This window comes from Silene latifolia, chromosome Y, assembly GCF_048544455.1.
Source record: "Silene latifolia isolate original U9 population chromosome Y, ASM4854445v1, whole genome shotgun sequence".
NCBI lineage: Eukaryota > Viridiplantae > Streptophyta > Magnoliopsida > Caryophyllales > Caryophyllaceae > Silene > Silene latifolia.
In genome coordinates this window covers 367,278,862-367,296,203 of record NC_133538.1, presented here as the reverse complement: position 1 = coordinate 367,296,203, position 17,342 = coordinate 367,278,862, and the positions used below count along the sequence as shown (strand labels likewise).

At 39.6% G+C, this 17,342-nt stretch overlaps 1 protein-coding gene across 1 annotated transcript; it reads right to left on the bottom strand.

The window, feature by feature from the left end:
* Positions 1 to 10,570: 10,570 nt before the first annotated feature.
* LOC141631801 (uncharacterized) lies at positions 10,571 to 11,647 on the bottom strand. Its single transcript, XM_074444424.1, has 3 exons — positions 10,966 to 11,647; positions 10,821 to 10,879; positions 10,571 to 10,747 (listed from the first exon to the last, which is right to left on the bottom strand). Exons 1-3 carry the CDS (start codon positions 11,645 to 11,647, stop codon positions 10,571 to 10,573), a joined length of 918 nt encoding a protein of 305 aa, XP_074300525.1.
* Between the last annotated feature and the right edge of the window lie 5,695 nt (positions 11,648 to 17,342).

Here is a 17,342-nt window from a genome sequence, read left to right as displayed (position 1 = left end):
ATAAGTCTTACTCAACTTGTAACCAAAGAAGAGGGTATGGGCTGAAATTCGGGTGGGGAGACAGTTTTTACCTGTGTGAGATCTCTTACGACAGTTGGGTACGGAGATCATGCTTTTGAGACTACAGATGGACGATGCTTTGCACTTGTTTGTCTCCTTATCAGCACACTAGCATTTGCTCGGGCTCTCATGTATCTTGTCGATTACAAGATTCAAAAGTAGAATCAGAGAATGGCAAATCTGGTTCTTCAAAAGAAGTTGGCTCTTAAGGAATTTGTGGCTGCAGATTTGGACCATGACTGATCTGTCAGGTAACTTTTATATCCTAGTTGTTGTTCCATAAGACGCTTTAACAAATACCGATTGTCAGAATAGTCAGTTAAGCCAATATTCATTTCTGCGATAGACTTGAGAAGAATGAGACGACCCAACTTCAACAATTTTTTATTGTTGTAGTAGTAAAGCCGAGTATGTCTTGTACAAGCTATGAGAGATGGGGAAATTAGACAAGAAAGACATAGTAAAAATCTGCGAGCATCTTGAAACAATGGAGAGTCCAGAACACTATAAGATTATTGTCGTTGCTCTCATGGATGGAGGGACCGAATCTGTAACACACTTAATTTCCATAATATATTTCTTTAATTTTATTTTCACATATTCCATATTTTATTTTCCGGGAAAATATCTTTTTTCTTATTTAAACGGTTGATCGAGCTTGAGTTTGGTAATGACCCACTTGGGGTGTGGGTTTCACATGTGGATATGATAGATGGGTGGAGTTTTGGGCCTAAGCTTGGAATAAACCCATGAGTTCTTCTATATATAAGAGGGGAAACTAAACCCTTGCATTCTTTTTACACATAATTCACAAAACCCTAAACCTAGTTTTCTCTCCTCTCTTTTCCTCTTGGAGCCGTGTGCCTCCCTTCTCCTTAGGGTTTCGTGCAGCCCCTTGTTCCTCCTCTCTTCGTTGTTTTCAAGCCTTGATCGATCCTACCTCTTGGATCTAGCAATCTCCGTCGTAAGTTTCGTAGTTTACGCGTTTAATTAATACGTATATTTAGATAATTGTATATTAATTAGAATCGTTCTCCTTTGGCACGTGTGATGACTCAATGAAGGCATAGAGACCGCACCTAGAGAAGACATCTATATTGTGGAAGATAATATTTAGATTTAATTGCGTAATAAGGTAACTAGATGTTTCTCTTTTAGTTGTGTTTACGGCAATCGATGTGATTTACATGATTTAACGATTGATTTGTATAATTGGTACTTGTTAGATTGTTTATTATCATGATTAATTATGTTTCATATGTTTGTATATGTTTTAATGCCTTAATTGCTTGCCGTATAAAGTTTATGCGTTAATATGGGTGTCTTGTAAGCGGCTTGGATTTACGTGTGAAACCCTAGAGGCGGCTTGACTAAGCGGCCAAGAGTGGTACATAGGGTTATAGCTAAAGTTGGTATAACCTTGAGAATATGACTTAAAGTTATGGCTGAAGCTAGTACAACCTTGCGTTATGACTCAAGTTATGGCTGAAACAGGCATAACCTTGGATATATGAATCAAGGTTATAGCTAAAACTATTGTAACTTTAGAATGCGAGTTATGGTTATGCATGGCTAGAACTAATGTACCCTGAGATTATGGCTTAAGGTTATGGTTGGATAATATAACTTTGAGTTTCGTGTCAAGGTTATAGTTGAGGTAAGTAGAACTTCAAGTTATATATGTTGAAGTTGTAGTTGAGGTTACAATAATCTCGCATCCAGATTTCATGTCATGTCTAAGGTTACTATAACCTTAATTGTTTGTACTTATTTCACATGTTGTCTTGTGTTAAATTATAATATAATGCTATGTTTGCATGTTACATTGGTTACTCTTGTTCATATGATAAGTAGGATAGTCAGCTATACTATCCTATGAGTTCAGTCCTGACGTTTTTCACGCATGTTGGTATAGTCAATTATTCTGTACATTTGGTTGCTGGCTAGTGGTATAGATAATGTGCGGTATCAGTTATATACTAAACGGAATGAACTAACGCCACCCATTTTAGGATTTGTTTGGTCTATGTTTGAGGGTGGCCAGAGTCGTCCGTTATACGCTATGGGTTCCGAGTGTCATTCGGTGTACAGTTATTGCATCGAGGGGTCTGGCCAGGTCTTAGAGTAAGATTATCAGTCAAACTCTCCTGGGTCTTAAGACTCTGCCACATCAGTTTTCCACTAACTTTTATTATTATTCTATTGTTCAGGCTCACCTCAGACTTACCTCAAACTTTATACATTATCATTCAGACTCACCTCAGACCCTACTTTTTTATTTCACTTTTTTTTTATAAACTTATTAATTAGTTCTAGTTTTTAGTTAGGCATTATTAATCAAAATGCATAAACTTAATTATATAACACACTAAACAGGTTAGTTAAACATTATTTATCAAAATGCATGAACATAATATAGCCCACTAAACAGGTTAATGCATACACTTACTTCTATAAAAACGTAGCACACAAACTATGCTAATAAACATAATAATTAAAACTCGGAATATTAGATAACATAATTAAACATGACATATCATCTAGTTAGTTCCTCCTCCAAATGAGCCCAAATGTGTCCACCAAATCGTGCTGCAATTGATGATGTCTTGATCTGTTGCAAAGTCGTGTATGATTCCAAAAGTACCTATCTCGATAAGCATAGTAGTTTCGAAGTAAACCGGTTTCAAATTCAGGCATTGATCGTGAATTATCGCTTACATCAAATTGAACGTTGTTGACCAGAAATAAAAAGTGATGTTTGTAAGAAATTATTTGGACAGAATTTTAAACCTGAGAGAAATGGGTGAGAAAAAATATTTAGTAATTAAGCATGCTTATTTATAGAACACAAGATAGTAATTAAGAGAAAATATAGGCATTAAAAATAAATAAAAACTAAAAAAGCTTAGGTCAAGACTCACTCAAAGTCTTAAGGTGAGTCTTGGATTTCCAAGACTCAACTTAAGCCTTTTTCAAGACTTAAGTAGATTATTGGTAAGATTGAGAGAGTTTTCTCTTAAGAGTTACCAAAATCTTGTCTCAAGACTACCAATATTATTACCCTTAGGCAAATAGGCAGTGGTGATATGCTATACATAGTACCGTGAAGTATCAGTTATATACTTCACACCGACAAGGAGTCAGTTACACGATCCGTTACTCAGAGTATTGGTTATATGATCTAGCAGGTTAGAGTGTCAGTTATACGCTCAAGTCGGTGTTTGATTTATAACCTATATGTAGTGTGTGGAAGCATTGGTTATATGCTCCAGTCGGTATGATGTGTGGTACTCACCCTATTTGCTATGCTTTGTGCCTTATGATTCTATTGTTTGGTTGGTCACGTTTGTGTCTCGTAGTATGTGGTTTCATTTTGAAATATCATTTTATAGGAATGTCTTACATGCCTTCGTTTGATGGTAAGTTTGTATTTGATTTTCATGAGTATAGATGGTCTCACATGTTTACTGGTTTTGCATTTCAGTTGTTATTGATTGTTGGTTATATTCAACTTTTGTAAACATGATTGGGAAAGCATCTAGTTACTCCTGACTGATTGTCGACTACCCATTCTAAGGTTGATTGCTCGTCGTTGTTTTGATGTTTTTATTTGGGATGCATCGAGGGGCAAGACGGATAATAAATTAGGAGTTTGTTTTTATGTTTTGAGAACCTTTAATAATGTATTAGTTTGTTTTGGATATTAGTAGCGAACCGGATTGGTTGGGTGTTTCCGCCACCGTTACCCTTTGTCTTAGCAAGATTTCATGCAACGGAGAAATTCCTGCCAGGGATATTTTATCAGGGTAATCTAGCTCTGAATATTGCCTGGATAGATAGTACAATCAAAAGATAAATAAAGTGCAAATGTGACAATGGTTTATACGTGGAAAAACCTTTAGAATTGGGAAAAAACAACGGGCACCAAGCCAGGAGAGATTGTTATTATTTCATATATGATTTTGGGTACAATAGTAGAGAATTAGAAAGTTAGAATGTATGTAATTGTGTGTGTTGTTTACTTTGTTTCTTCTATTTATAGTGGGTACATGAGAGATTAATGGCTCCTTCCCCATAACTAGGTAGTTGTTGCGCCTAAGGCGCCAGACTCCCTAGAATCTCGCTTGACTAGTCTGACTATAACGTCCATCTTCTATATACTTCACCATGATTTGTTACTCGTGCTTTCTAAATGCCAGCTGCTTAGACTTGGTCTCCCTAGAATATAGGAACAACTTCTCCTTAGCTCAATTTGTCACGTGCTTAGTAAGCTTAGTATCTAGTGCTTGATTTGTCTTGATCAATGCTCAGGCTAGGTTATTTTAGATCCCCTGGCCTGGTATTCCTCTCCTGGATGGCACCTGCTTGGTACAAGGCCGGTGTCAGTGTTTCCCCTGTCAGGCGTTGCAATCCCGAATGTCTCCTGGTCAGGAAGGATTTATCCTGGCTCAACAATTGCCCTTATTTCCTTATTTCAGCTAGATCTGGTCAGGAATAAGGAAATAACTAATCTTGAAAAACGTTTTAGCGGCCCAGGATCGGATTTGTATAAGTTACCGGACATATGAAGAGTTCTAAATATTTCAAAAACTTCTAACGGCTAGGGACATAAATGGAGTTAGGTTCCTCAAACTATAGGAGAGTCATGATTGAACTCTGCCACTTGCCCCGTCACTTTTTCCCCTATAAATTGTTTAGCATGCAGTCTTCATTCTTTATTTCAAATCTTGTTCTTTCTTTTTTATTCTCTTCTATTCTCCTCCAAAAATTCTCCTTTTGCATTACGAGACTTTCCTAAAATTTTAAGAAAAGGTTGGTGGTAGAAGAAGAGCTGTTGCCCCGAAATGTGCTGAGGTTGAAGAAGCAGCTGCTGTTGATGTGCCAGATGTCATTCCTGAGGACGATGTAGTTGAAGTCCCTGCACCTACTGATATCTTGGCGATTATGCACCAAGATGCTGCCTTTGCCCCTGTTAAACCCCTTGCTTCATTTTTCCCCGAGAGTAATCTCCTAAAACCATCTTTTGAACATTTTTTGAAGGGCAAGGGTCTGATTCCTTCTAAAATCGAGGTTTGGATTCCTAAAAGCGGTCCAATCAGGCTAACTAGAGTAGTCTTGGCTGGTTCTGCATCTTTGAATAGGCCTTTAAAGGCGGTTGCAAACTTCCTTTCAGTCCTTTGATAACCGACGTCATTAGAGCTGTTCAAGTTCCTCCTTTCAACTCATGCCAATGGTGTGGAAGGTTGTCCACTCTGTTGAAAATCTTTTTGTGCTAAGCATAATATGGTTTTCACCCTGGAGGATCTAAAAAATGTGTACCATTTGAAGAGTAACACGACTGGTTGATTCAACTTTCGCGTTAGGGCTAAGATGGTGCCTCTGATCAATAACTTCGATTCAGGGGACGACAAGGGATGGGCTAAGACGTCTATGTTTGTCAGGCCTGCTTCTGTTGGTCCAGACTTGGATTATTTCAGTTATCCGGCCAGAATCTGGTGAGTCCTTTGTGTGTTACTTTTATTGTTTTGCCTGCATGACTACATAAGTAACGAAATGGAAAATTTGAATTATACATGCTTACTTGTCTTAATTTTTAGTTGTTGATTGGCTCTGTGACCCTACCGCTGAGGGGTCTGCTGATAGGATTGCAGCTTTTATGGCTTTGTCTGAAGAAGAGAGGACCTGGCCTGCCAGTCTTGGTAGGGAGCCCCTGCCTCGTTTCATGAAGGCTAAACTAAATACTTTCAAGGCTTCCAAATCCTCAAAAGGTTTCGGGGCTTTATCCTCTGGAAGTAAGACTCTAGCTTGGTTCTTTAATTGGATTGATTTGGTGTTTATATTGCTGAAATAAGGGTTCATCCTGCAGTGACTGGGTCCTCTGCCAGATTTGGTCATGCTGATGTGAAGGCAGGTATATCTCAGATTGCTGAGGAGAGATCCCGAAGTGGGGAGGTTACAGGTACTGATAATACTGCCCCTCTCCAATTCAGGTGCCTGTCAATCAGGCTTTGTTGGTGTAACCAGTGCGGGATCAGGCTGATCTGAGTGACGCTGGTCAGGCTTCTAAGAAGAGAAGGCAAGATGATGCTCGTGAGAGTGCTGTCGGGGTTGAAGAAATCAGGGAAGTTAGGGAGGTTATGGCCAGAATTGGAAATGTTCAAGCTTCTAGAGAACAGATTCAGGCACACTCTTTTTTATTGGACGATCAGTTGGTTTAATGTAATACTGAGGAGACATCTATTCAGGCTGTATCGGCCCTTTCCTAGATATCTCTTAATATATCCCCCTTTCTCAGTTGTTTGACTAGTTGGGTATGCTTTGTGTAGAATGTGAATGCTGGCCTTTTGAGTGCTTGTCAGTTAATGTCTGAAAACGCCAAAATCAATATTTTGGACTGGGAGATGCAGAATTTGAAGAGGGACGTGGAACCCTTAAAAAAGAAGCTGGGGGCGAGCAGGGCTCAATTGGTGATTGCAAATTCTAAGCTGGGATCTGCTCATAATGCAGTTAAGTCTACTCAGGCATAACTAAGTGTTGTCAAAGAGGAGTTGGTTACTATTAAGGCTGAACTCAAGGCTAAGAAGCAGGCTATGTAGGAGCTATTACATAAGAATGAGGAGCTAGCAGTTGAGAGGGATGAAGTTTAAGCCAGGTATAAAGATCTTGTATGTTCTTCTTTGGCAAAGGTAGGGTTGATGCTATGAGGTAACCTGCTGAGGTCGGGCCATTTTGGAATCCTGATAAGGAGATAGCTGATTTGAATGCCATCTATCCTGAGCTTCACAAGCTTCATGAGAATGAAGAAGTTGACTCCCCTCCTTCTAATGACATAGGTGAGGCTGATAGTGAAGAGGTCAATGAGGAAAACGAGGTGATGCTTGATGAAGGGATTGGCTCTACTACTGCTTCCAGGGCAGGCTAAATAAGTTTTAAGTTTTTATTTGGTTCGTATTTTGTCTTATCCAGGGGAGTTGTTCCCTGGACAGATATTGATATTTTGGTAATGTTTTGACCTACCCGGGGGGGTGTCCCTTGGAAGACTATTTGTTTTTCTGTTTGTAGGTAATTTTGAGTAAATATTGCTTTGGCATTCTGGGTTGTGCTGTGTACAAGTTGTTTCTAAGTGGGGATCTTTACTTATCTAGAGGGCTTATGGCCCCCAGCCTGTCAGGAGAGTTTTGTTATTTGTTTAATTCTTAGGTAAGGGTCTTTTGCCTGTCGAGAGGGCTCATGGCTCTGAGCCAGTCAGGAGGGCTTTGATGTTGCCTGTCTGGAGGGCTTTTAACAAGTGACATGGATTTTTTTATCCTTGTACTTGTTATGTCAGTTTTATGAGGTATTTTCTGAAATGTTGTTCAGGCTGAGTGGAGTGCCCCTCAATCCTGAATATTTGTTTAAGCAAAGAAAGCGTAAAATAGATGTTCAGGATTCGTAATAATGCATTGTTAAGAGAATAAGTAAGGAGTTAATACATGTTGCAAGGGATAATATGAAATCAAACACAGGACATTTTTATTCACAGCATGGCAATTACAAACACATAGAAGCATTTCAGGCAATTAAAAGGAGGTTGGACTTGATCAAGTATAGTTGGATTAGGTAAAAAAAAAAGAACATAAGATGGTGGTCGTTAACTCTATATATGAAAGAGTTTTAGGTGAGTGACATTCCATAAACGTGGTATCATGTCACCTTCCAAAGTTTGTAGCCTGTAGGCTCCTTGACCAAATATTGAGTCAATCAGATCGGGTCCGTCCCAGACAGGTGCTAGTTTGCCTGCAGTTTTTTCCTTCATGTTTGGAAAAACCTTTCGCAGTACTAGGTCCTCTTCCTTGGACACTCTAATGTTTACGTTTTTGTTGTAGCTCCTGGCTAAAGTCTGCTGGTAGGATGCATTACTGATCCTGATCGCATCCCTTAGCTCTTCAGCCATTATTAGGCTATCTTGCATTAGTGGTTCGTTTTCTTGAAAAGTGTTCAGGTTGCATATGGATGTTGGTACACGTATTTCTGCAGAAATGACTGCCTCGCAACCATAAACCAGGGAGTAGGGGGTTTACCCACTTGAGGTTTTAGGCGTGGTTCTGTCTGCCCAGAGAACTAGTGGGAGTTCTTCAGCCCATCTGCCTTTCCTTCTTTTCAACTTCTTTTTCAGGAAGTTGATTACCACCTTGTTGCTGGATTCTTCCTGTCCATTTGCCTTTGGATAGCCTGGTGTGGATATTACCAGGTTTATGTTCCATTCTACGCAAAAGGCTTTTGTCTTCTTCCCCACAAACTGTGTGCCATTATCACACACTATTTCTGATGGGATCTCATATCTGTAAATTATGTTCTTTTGATGAATGATATGACTTCCTTTTTCTTGACTTGCCTTTATGAGTCTGCTTCTATCCATTTGGAAAAATAGTCAGTCATTGCCAGCATGAATACTTTCTGTCCAGGTGCTTGAGGAAGTTTGCCCATAATGTCCATTCCCCATTTCATAAACGGCCAAGGAGCTGAGAATGAGTGTAACAATTCAGACGGCTGGTGGATGAATGGAGAATGTACTTGGCAGGCTTCACATTAGCCCTTAACGTTGGCCAAAAATAGCCTGTTCTGAGAACTTTGCTTGCCAGGCTGCTGCTTGCTTTATGGTTGCCACAGTATCCGTCATGTATGTCTTGTAAAACCTGTTCAGCCTCGTGTGGTTCCAGGCATCGAAGGTATGGTCCGACTTGAGACTTTTTAAACAATGTGTTATTGATGATAGTGTAAGTAGAAGCTTTAATCTTAAAGGCTCTTGCCTCATGCCTGCCCTGGGGTAGTATACCTTATAAGAACCAATCATAATATGGTTTTGTCCAGGAGTTTGTGTCCGTAGTGATGGAACAGACTTGGCCAGGCTTATTAATAGCTGGTTCAAGTAAGTGAACAATGGGTATTTTGTCAAAAAGAGTAGGGCTAAAGTTGGATCCTAGGTTGGCTAGAGCATCAGCATAGGTGTTCAGGTCCCTTGGAATTTGATCAATATCAAATGAAATAAATTTAGTGCAAATATTTTTCACAAGTTCCAGATATAGTATCATTTTTGAATCCTTTGCAGCATAAATTCCTTTGACTTGATTTGTAATTAAGAGTGAATCGGTTTTTACCTTCAAATTATGCACACCAAGATCGATGCTTACCTTGAGTCCAGCTATCAGGGCTTTATATTCAGCTTCATTGTTTGTTGCTTTGAAGTCACAACCGACAGCCTGGGCTATTATATCCCCTGTGGTGATTTAAGTACTAACCCTATACTCGTTCCCCTCATATTTGTGGTACCATCAGTGTACAAGGTCCATTCATGGTCTGATTTACGGGTGTCCAATCTGTTTACTTCTTTGATTAGGTCAGGTTCTAGGGTGGGACTGAAATCAGCCACAAAGTCTGCTAAGGCCTGAGATTTTATTTCTGTTATAGGTTCAAAGGTAATGTCATAGGTGCTGAGCGAGACTGACCATTTGGCCATCCTGCGTGACAGTTCAGGCTTTCATAGGACAGCTTTAATGCGTAGGTTAGTCCGGACTAGTATGGGGTAACACTCAAAGTAAGGACGCAATTTGGTACATGATACAATTAAAGCCAAGACATATTTCTCAAGTAAGCCATACCTCATTTCAGCATCTAAGATACTTTTACTTACGTAGTAGACGGGGTGTGGTTGTCCGTCAGTTTCTTTGACCAGGACTCTGCTTACTACAATTTCAGTGACCGACAGGTATACTGCCATGGGTTCTCCTTTGTGTGGTTTAGCCAGTAAGGGTGGAGAAGAAAGATAAGACTTTAATTCCCAGAAGGCTGCCTCATGTTCAGGATTCCACTGGAATTGTTTGTTCTTTCTGAGTAGATGGTAAAAGCATTTACATCTTTCAGAGGATCTGGAGATGAATCTATTTAGGGCTGCAACTCTCCCTGTCAATTTTTGGATGTCTTTGACAGATTTTGGTGACTCCAATTCTAGGATGGCTTTCATCTATTATGGGCTGGTTTCAATTCCTCTCTTGGTGACCATGTACCCTAAGAATTTGTCTGCTGAGACTCCAAAGTGGCATTTGGACGGATTGAGCTTCATGTTGTATTTTTCCAAGATTTGGAATGCCGCTTCTAGATCTCTTACATGGTCCTTTGCACTTTTTGACTTGACTACCATGTCATCAATGTAGACTTCCATGGTGTCTCCAATTTAGTCCTTGAACATCATGTTGACCAAGCGTTGATAAGTTGCCCTTGCATTCTTCAGGCCAAATGACATTGTTGTGTAACAGTATATGCCTCTTTCAGTGATGAATGCGGTGTTTTTCTGGTCAGCTGGATGCATTTTGATCTGGTTAAATCCACAAGAGGCGTCCATGAATGTTAGCATTTCATACCCTGCTATTGTATCTATCATGACGTCAATGTGTGGTAAGGGGAGTGGATCTTTTGGGCAGGCTTTGTTTAGGTTAGTGTAGTCTACACATACCCTCTATTTGACGTTCCTCTTCTATACTACCACCACATTTGCCAACCATTCAGGGTACATGACTTCCCTGATCATGCCCATGTCTAGATGTTTGTCTACCTCTTCATTAATGATTGTGTTGCGTTCAGGGGCAAACTTGTGCCTTTTTTTGCTGCACAGGCTTGAAAGTTGTGTCAATATTGAGTTTATAGGTAATAACTTCAGCATCAATACCAGTCATATCAAAATGGGACCAGGTGAAACAAGAAGATTTATTTTTAAGAAAACTTACCAGATCTGGCCTGACAGCGTGAAGGGCATCTAATCCTACTAAAACATATATGTCAGGGTCTAAAATTACCGATCGGTTTCCATTTGGGATTGTGCTACATAGGTACTCCTGACAGGGTACTGTAATTGCTAGGCAAGGGACTTACATGTTGTGGTAGGTTTCAGAGCCTCAGCATAACATTCCTGAGCGGATTTTTGTTCACCTTTGATTGTTGTTATCCCCCATTGAGCGGGAATCTTGACGTATTGGTGGTATGTTGAAGGGATGACTTTTACATTGTGGATCCAAGGCCTACCAAGAATTGCATTGTAAGAAGACAGGCAATCTAGGACTCCAAATATTTCATAGGATGCTACTCCTTTCACATATTTTGGTTGGTAGATCTCTCCAAGGGTATTCCTGGTCGCTCCCCTGAATCCTACCAGGACGCTTGACTTCATTGTAATTTGATCCTCACTGATCTTCATTGCCTTTAGAACGTCAAGAATGATGAGGTTTACTGAACTTCCTCCATCAATAAGGGTCCTTAATACTCGAGTAGTGCCAAGTTGCATTGTTATGACCAGGCCGTCATGGTAGAGGTCAGGAATTCCTTGCATGTCAATTTCATCAAAGGTAATTTGGGGTAGGGTTCTGGGATTGAATGGTGATTTTATCTTTGTCTCCCTGGCCACTTTCATTGCTGCTAAGCTAGTCAGGCTGCATATTTCTGACCCGCCATTTATGAATTTGACCTCATAAATTGGTGGCGGAGGAGGCAGATCACGTTCAGGCTTGTGTTCTTGGTCTTTCCTGGCTGAGCCGTCATTTCTGCCTTTTGATTGCATCAGATCTTTCAGGTAGCCTTTGTTTTGCAAGTACGCCACTTGCTTGTGTAGTCCTATTCACTCTTCAGTTGTATTCCCAATGTCCATATGAATTTCACACCATCTCGCTATATCCTTTCCACAGTTTGGATTGTCAGTCTATTTGGGCCATTTGACAGCATCTCCGATGTTTTCAAGTCATTTGATTAGGCCTGCAATGTCAACAAAGAAGTTATATTCCTGAATGGGAGGAAAGGTGTAGGAAGTACCTCGTTGCTCTTGAGCAAAGTTGACTTTAGATTTGTCAGGCCTAGCGTATGGAGATGGCATGTAACTGCCTCTATTCTAGTTATTGCTCTTTCTGCTGGATCTCTCATACCCTTCTCCATTGATTGATGAGTCTATATTGAAGTTTTTGTCTTCTTTCACCCTGACATAACCTACTGCCTTTGCCTGAACATCCTCAAAAGTATGACAAGGATGCATGGTGAGGGTGTCATAGAGATCATTATTTGCTAGTAGTCCCTGTCTGAATTTCTCTACAGCCGTTCCGACGTCACATTTTGTACTGGACACTTTCTCCTTGTTGAATATGGACAGGAATTCTTTCAGCGTCTCATCTGGTTTCTGTTTAATCCTATATGGATAATTGGATCTCGTTTCGACCTCCCTGCTACTAGCAAATTGCTGGTTGAACGAATTTATCAGGACAGCAAAGGATTTGATGCTCCCATTAGGCAGGTTGATCTACCATTATAAAGCTGCTCCAGTCAGGGTTATCCCAAAGCCTTTGCACATGCAGAATTGTCTTAGCTCACTCGGTATGGATGTAGCCAACATTCTCTATTTGTATAAGGCTACATGGTTTGGTGGATCTGTAGTTCCATCATACGGACCCACAAACTTTTTTGGCATGTCCATCTTGGATATTTCTTCTGAAAAGGGTGAATCAACATAGCTTTTAGGGTTGACCTCCGCTATACTGGCACGTACTCCAGGAATATTTCAAATTTGTCATAGAGTTTCTGGATATCCTGTACTGTAGCCATCAATATGGCTGCACCTGTCTTGTCAGTACCAACAGCCTCATCAGGGGTGTCGTCTTCGTCTAACTCAAGATTCACAGTCTTTTTCTTGGAAGGACTAGGGCCCCAAAAATTAGAAAAATCAATGTGTTTGATAATGGAAGAGAATGGTGTTCCTGGTTGGATTTTGGAATTGGAGCGTGTTGGTTTGTTTTCTAACTTTTGTTTTAGGTTGGACTCAGACTCTTTCAGCTTTTTGACCTCTACTTCAGCCTGAGCCACCTTCTCCTTTAAAGCCTCCATTTCCAGTAGTTGTTGCCTGGCTGCGGCTAGTTGTTGTTCAATAATGTCGCCTGTCATTTTTTGTGAGATTCAAAAGTTTGTTTTGTGAATGAATTTTGGCTATTTTTGAGTTAGATGCCCCACGGTGGGCACCAATTATTTTAGCAAGATTTCACGCAAGAGAGAAATTCCTACCAGGGATATTTTAGTAAGGTAATCTAGCTCTGAATATTGCCTGGATAGATAGTACAATCAAAAGATAAATAAAGTGCAAATGAGACAATGATTTATATGTGGAAAAACCCTTTAAAATTGGGAAAAAACCACGGGCACCAAGCCAGGAGAGATTGTTATTATTTCATATATGATTTTGAGTACAATAGCAGAGAAGTAGAAAGTTAGAATGTATGTAGTTGTGTGTGTTGTTTGCTTTGTTTCTACTATTTATAGTGGGTACATGAGGGATTAACGGCTCGTTCCCCATGACTAGGTAGTTGTTGCGCCTAAGGCGCCAGTCCCCTAGAATCTTGATTGACTAGTCTGACTATAACGGCCATCTTCTATATACTTCACTATGATTTTTTACTCGTGCTTCCTAAATGTCAGCCGCTTAGACTTGGTCTCCCTAGAATATAGGAACAACTTCTCCTTAGCTCAATTTGTCACGTGCTTAGTAAGCTTAGTATCTAGTGCTTGATTTGTCCTGATCATTGCTCAGGCCAGGTTATTTTGGCTCCCCTGACCTGGTATTCCTCTCCTGGATGGCACCTGCTTGGTACAAGGCTAGTGTTAGTGTTGCCCCTGTCAAGCGTTGTAATCCCGAATGTCTCCTGGTTAGGCAGGATTTTTCCAGGCTCAACACCCTTTTATCAGTGTTATACTTTGATTATTCTTTTATAATAAGTTTTTCTTTGTTTTATAATCCGGGTTGTAACAGAATCAGTGAGCACAAAGATGGACGGAATCAAAGAGCACAAAGATTTGTAGCTGCCAGCAACGACAAAGATACCTCTTCATATTTAACTGCTAACGATTTCAACAGTTCCTGTAGCGCTTCGACATAGCTATCCTTGAGCCCATAACCGAATGACAGTGAGCTTTTTTGTGATTAATTGTTATGTAATTATATGATGTCTGATAACTTTAGGACCATGTAAATATGGTCTGGGCTGATCATATTTTGGTTTTTTGTTGTATTATAGAGAACGTTCTCAATTAGCTTCAAGTGAATACTTAAGCAGCTATTTTACGTCACAAAAGTCACAAAAGTTAGCTGATGGCATATGTTTTTGAGTTGGATGATTTATGTTTGGTTATGTTTTATAATTCAGATGTGATCGGTCCGTTTCGTGTTCACAATTTAATAGATGTTGTCGTTGGGTCACGTCCGAATCAAAACACAATTTATAGCTTCACAAACAACTCTACAATTAGTAAAGAGGTAAGTAAAGGTCGGATCCCAAGGGACGGGAATTGAGATGAGATTTCTATTGAAACTATTGGTGTCTTAGGGGTGTCACAATTTGGGTTGATGTAGAAGATCACTAACTAAATAGCAATGAAAGTAAATAAGCAAGATGAATTAAAAGGGTTGTAAACAATTGATAAAAAGCACTAGGGTGTCATGGGGTCATAGGGGAATCATGGGAATTGATCATACAAACATGTTCTCAAATTATAAGCAAGCAATTATTGTTGTGATGGATTGAGTTGGGTTATATCTTACAATCCTAGGAAAGTTTGGGTCCCGGAGCCGAATCGATTAGATTGTACAACACCTACAAGTCGACTTAGTCTTCCCTACTCAACAACATGCATAGTCTAATGAGACTCGAGTTAGTTTATGTCTTACAAGTCTCATTGAAAAGATAGGTGATGGGTAAAAAATGCATGGATTCATAGGCTCACATTTCATCAAACATAACATGTGCATGAGTTGACATCAAAACAAACAAGAAAATAAACCATGAAAGCATATTAATTTAAGCATGAATCATTCCCCATGTTGGTTTCCCCTAATTACCCATTAACCCTAGCTAAGTCACTACTCACTCATTATCATGTTGATCATGCTAGCAAGGTTGTCAATCATACCAAAAAAAGGAAACATGATGAATAAATGAAAGTAATTAACAATAATTAAAAAGGGATTAAGAGAATTATACCTACTAATGATTCCAATAATAAAGCAAAGAATAAAAGAAGTACTTGATGCTTGATTGAGAGGTTGTCAATCTCCCAATAATAACCCAAATAATCTTCAATTACCCAAAATAAAGGATGAACAAAAGAGAGATTAAGGAAATAAAACTTGTATTAGAACTTGATTAATTGTTGATTACAATACTAAAGAGAGATTTGATTGATATTAACTACTCTAAATATTAATAAAAAGAACATCCTCTTCTAATTAGACTAATGAGGTATTTATAGTGGAAATTAGGTGGATGCATTAGGGTTAACTAAGGGCTAAACTAGTAATTACACTTTTTAGATTGAGCAGGGAGAAGCCGGTATTTTTCGAAGGAAGGGCTACTTTCTTTGTAGCTTGGAGAAGACGAAATTTTGCATCTTTGGAATCGGTGCGTATTGGAGTCGGGACGGGCGAATTCAGGCAGGGGAAGACGGGTGTCTTCAGGGGAATCCGGGCGGATTCTGTGGCTGCTAATCCGGGCGTCTTTGGAGGAAGACACACGGATTGTGCTTGTGGAGGACGGGCGGATTCGGGACAATCCGCTCGGATTGTAGCTCAAAGATGGTTTCTTCTTCTTTTCTTCCCTTTTCTTCATAAAATCCTTGGGGATTTCCTCGGGGATGCAAGGATCCTTTCTCAACATTGCTCATCTACTATCATATGTACAAAGGCCTTCTAATCTTGTCTCTCCTTGATGCTTGGTCATTGAATTTAATCAATTTAGTCTCGTTTTGCCATGAAAATGCAAGATTTGCACTCCTTTCCTACCAAGGGATCAAAATCTCAAAGAATATGCAAAACAAAGAACTAAAGACAATAAATGACCCAAATATGCTTTAAAAAGCATGGGAACAAGGCTAATTCGGGGGCTAAATATGCGCTAATTATGGTCACATCAAATATCCCCAAACCGAACCTTTGCTCGTCCCGAGTAAAGAGGTGACAAAGACTAGGACCATTATTTAAACTAACCTAATAACATAGCCGATATGAGACAATTAGCGGGTCTCACTCCGCCCCTTCAACTCACAACAAGACAACCATGAGGAAGGATGCCTTCTTGCAAGGCAAGGTGGGTCTTGCCAAAATGGCGACACATCCAAACATTAAGCACACAAAATCAAATAATGGATGCATCTACAAAAGGAATAGCCACTTCCTCATCAAGTGGCAGAGGCAACCAAAAGAGAACAAATTTAAGAGCATGTAATCCTTCGCAAATACTAGTTCAACAAATTACTAAGGCTAAGAGGATGGCACTAAATCACCTCCAAATGGTGTTAAACTAGACTACTTTCGTCCTCAATTTCCAAATGCTTTCGTTAAGAGCGATCGGATGGTGGTGGAATGATGATCCCTATGATGCTAGTAGCATATGACATGACAAGTCTCGAATTCTCTACAAAAGTAAAGGTCATGGATCGTTCCAAGCTCGAGAAAGTGGCTTGACAAAAGGTTTTTTGGGAATGAAATGCTCAAATATTTATAAACAAAGGGTGGATATGACTAGTATTCAAAATTGTCGTCATTTAACTTTCACATTTCAAAAATTTAAGATGGGGTTTGTCCCTTCCGGGCTAGTGTCCTTTGCTTTCGCCAATCGCTTATTAGGCAACCGTTTAACCTCTAGACAATAGCTTTTCGGGGTGATAGTCACTCTGTCTCTGGGTGGTCGAATTCACAACCGTGTGGGAGCCCAATTCAATGGATCCCGCTCCAAAGCACATTGAAGTGGTACGCCTCCATCAAAAAAACGAAATTTCTCAACATTTCATAACATTTGAGGTTTCCTTGGCAATAAATTACTTCCACATGACAAAATTCTTTGAAATGCGCACTTCAAACTTATTGATAGAAAGTATTTTTGGGTTGCCTTACCACAAGGTCAATCAAGGTCACCTAGACAAGTTAACCAAGTCCACATCGCATCACGGGGTTGGATAGGTGACTCACATGCAAACCCTTGACTAGGCTTTGGGTCATGGGTCAAAATACACTAGTATGACACTATCTAAGGTGTTTTACAACCATTCTAGTAGGCAAAGTCTTAAGTTGAAACAGTATTTGTAATGGCTTAGTTGCTCTTGTCAAAGTTCTCAATTAGGCACTTTTCAAAATGCTTTATCTAAATGCAACTACATGCCATGATGCAACTAGTATATACATCCTAATGAAAGTGATTCTATCAATTAATATGACATATAAACTAAATGCA

Bases quoted from the DNA above. Each gene is read 5' to 3' on its own strand.
- LOC141631801 (XM_074444424.1), bottom strand. From the start codon at position 11,647: ATGCAATCAAAAGGCAGAAATGACGGCTCAGCCAGGAAAGACCAAGAA. The intron at 10,880-10,965 runs GTAAGTCCCTTG...CGGTAATTTTAG, and splicing joins TCTGAAACCTACCACAACAT to ACCCTGACATATATGTTTTA. The intron at 10,748-10,820 runs GTAAGTTTTCTT...TTGATGCTGAAG, and splicing joins ACGCTGTCAGGCCAGATCTG to TTATTACCTATAAACTCAAT.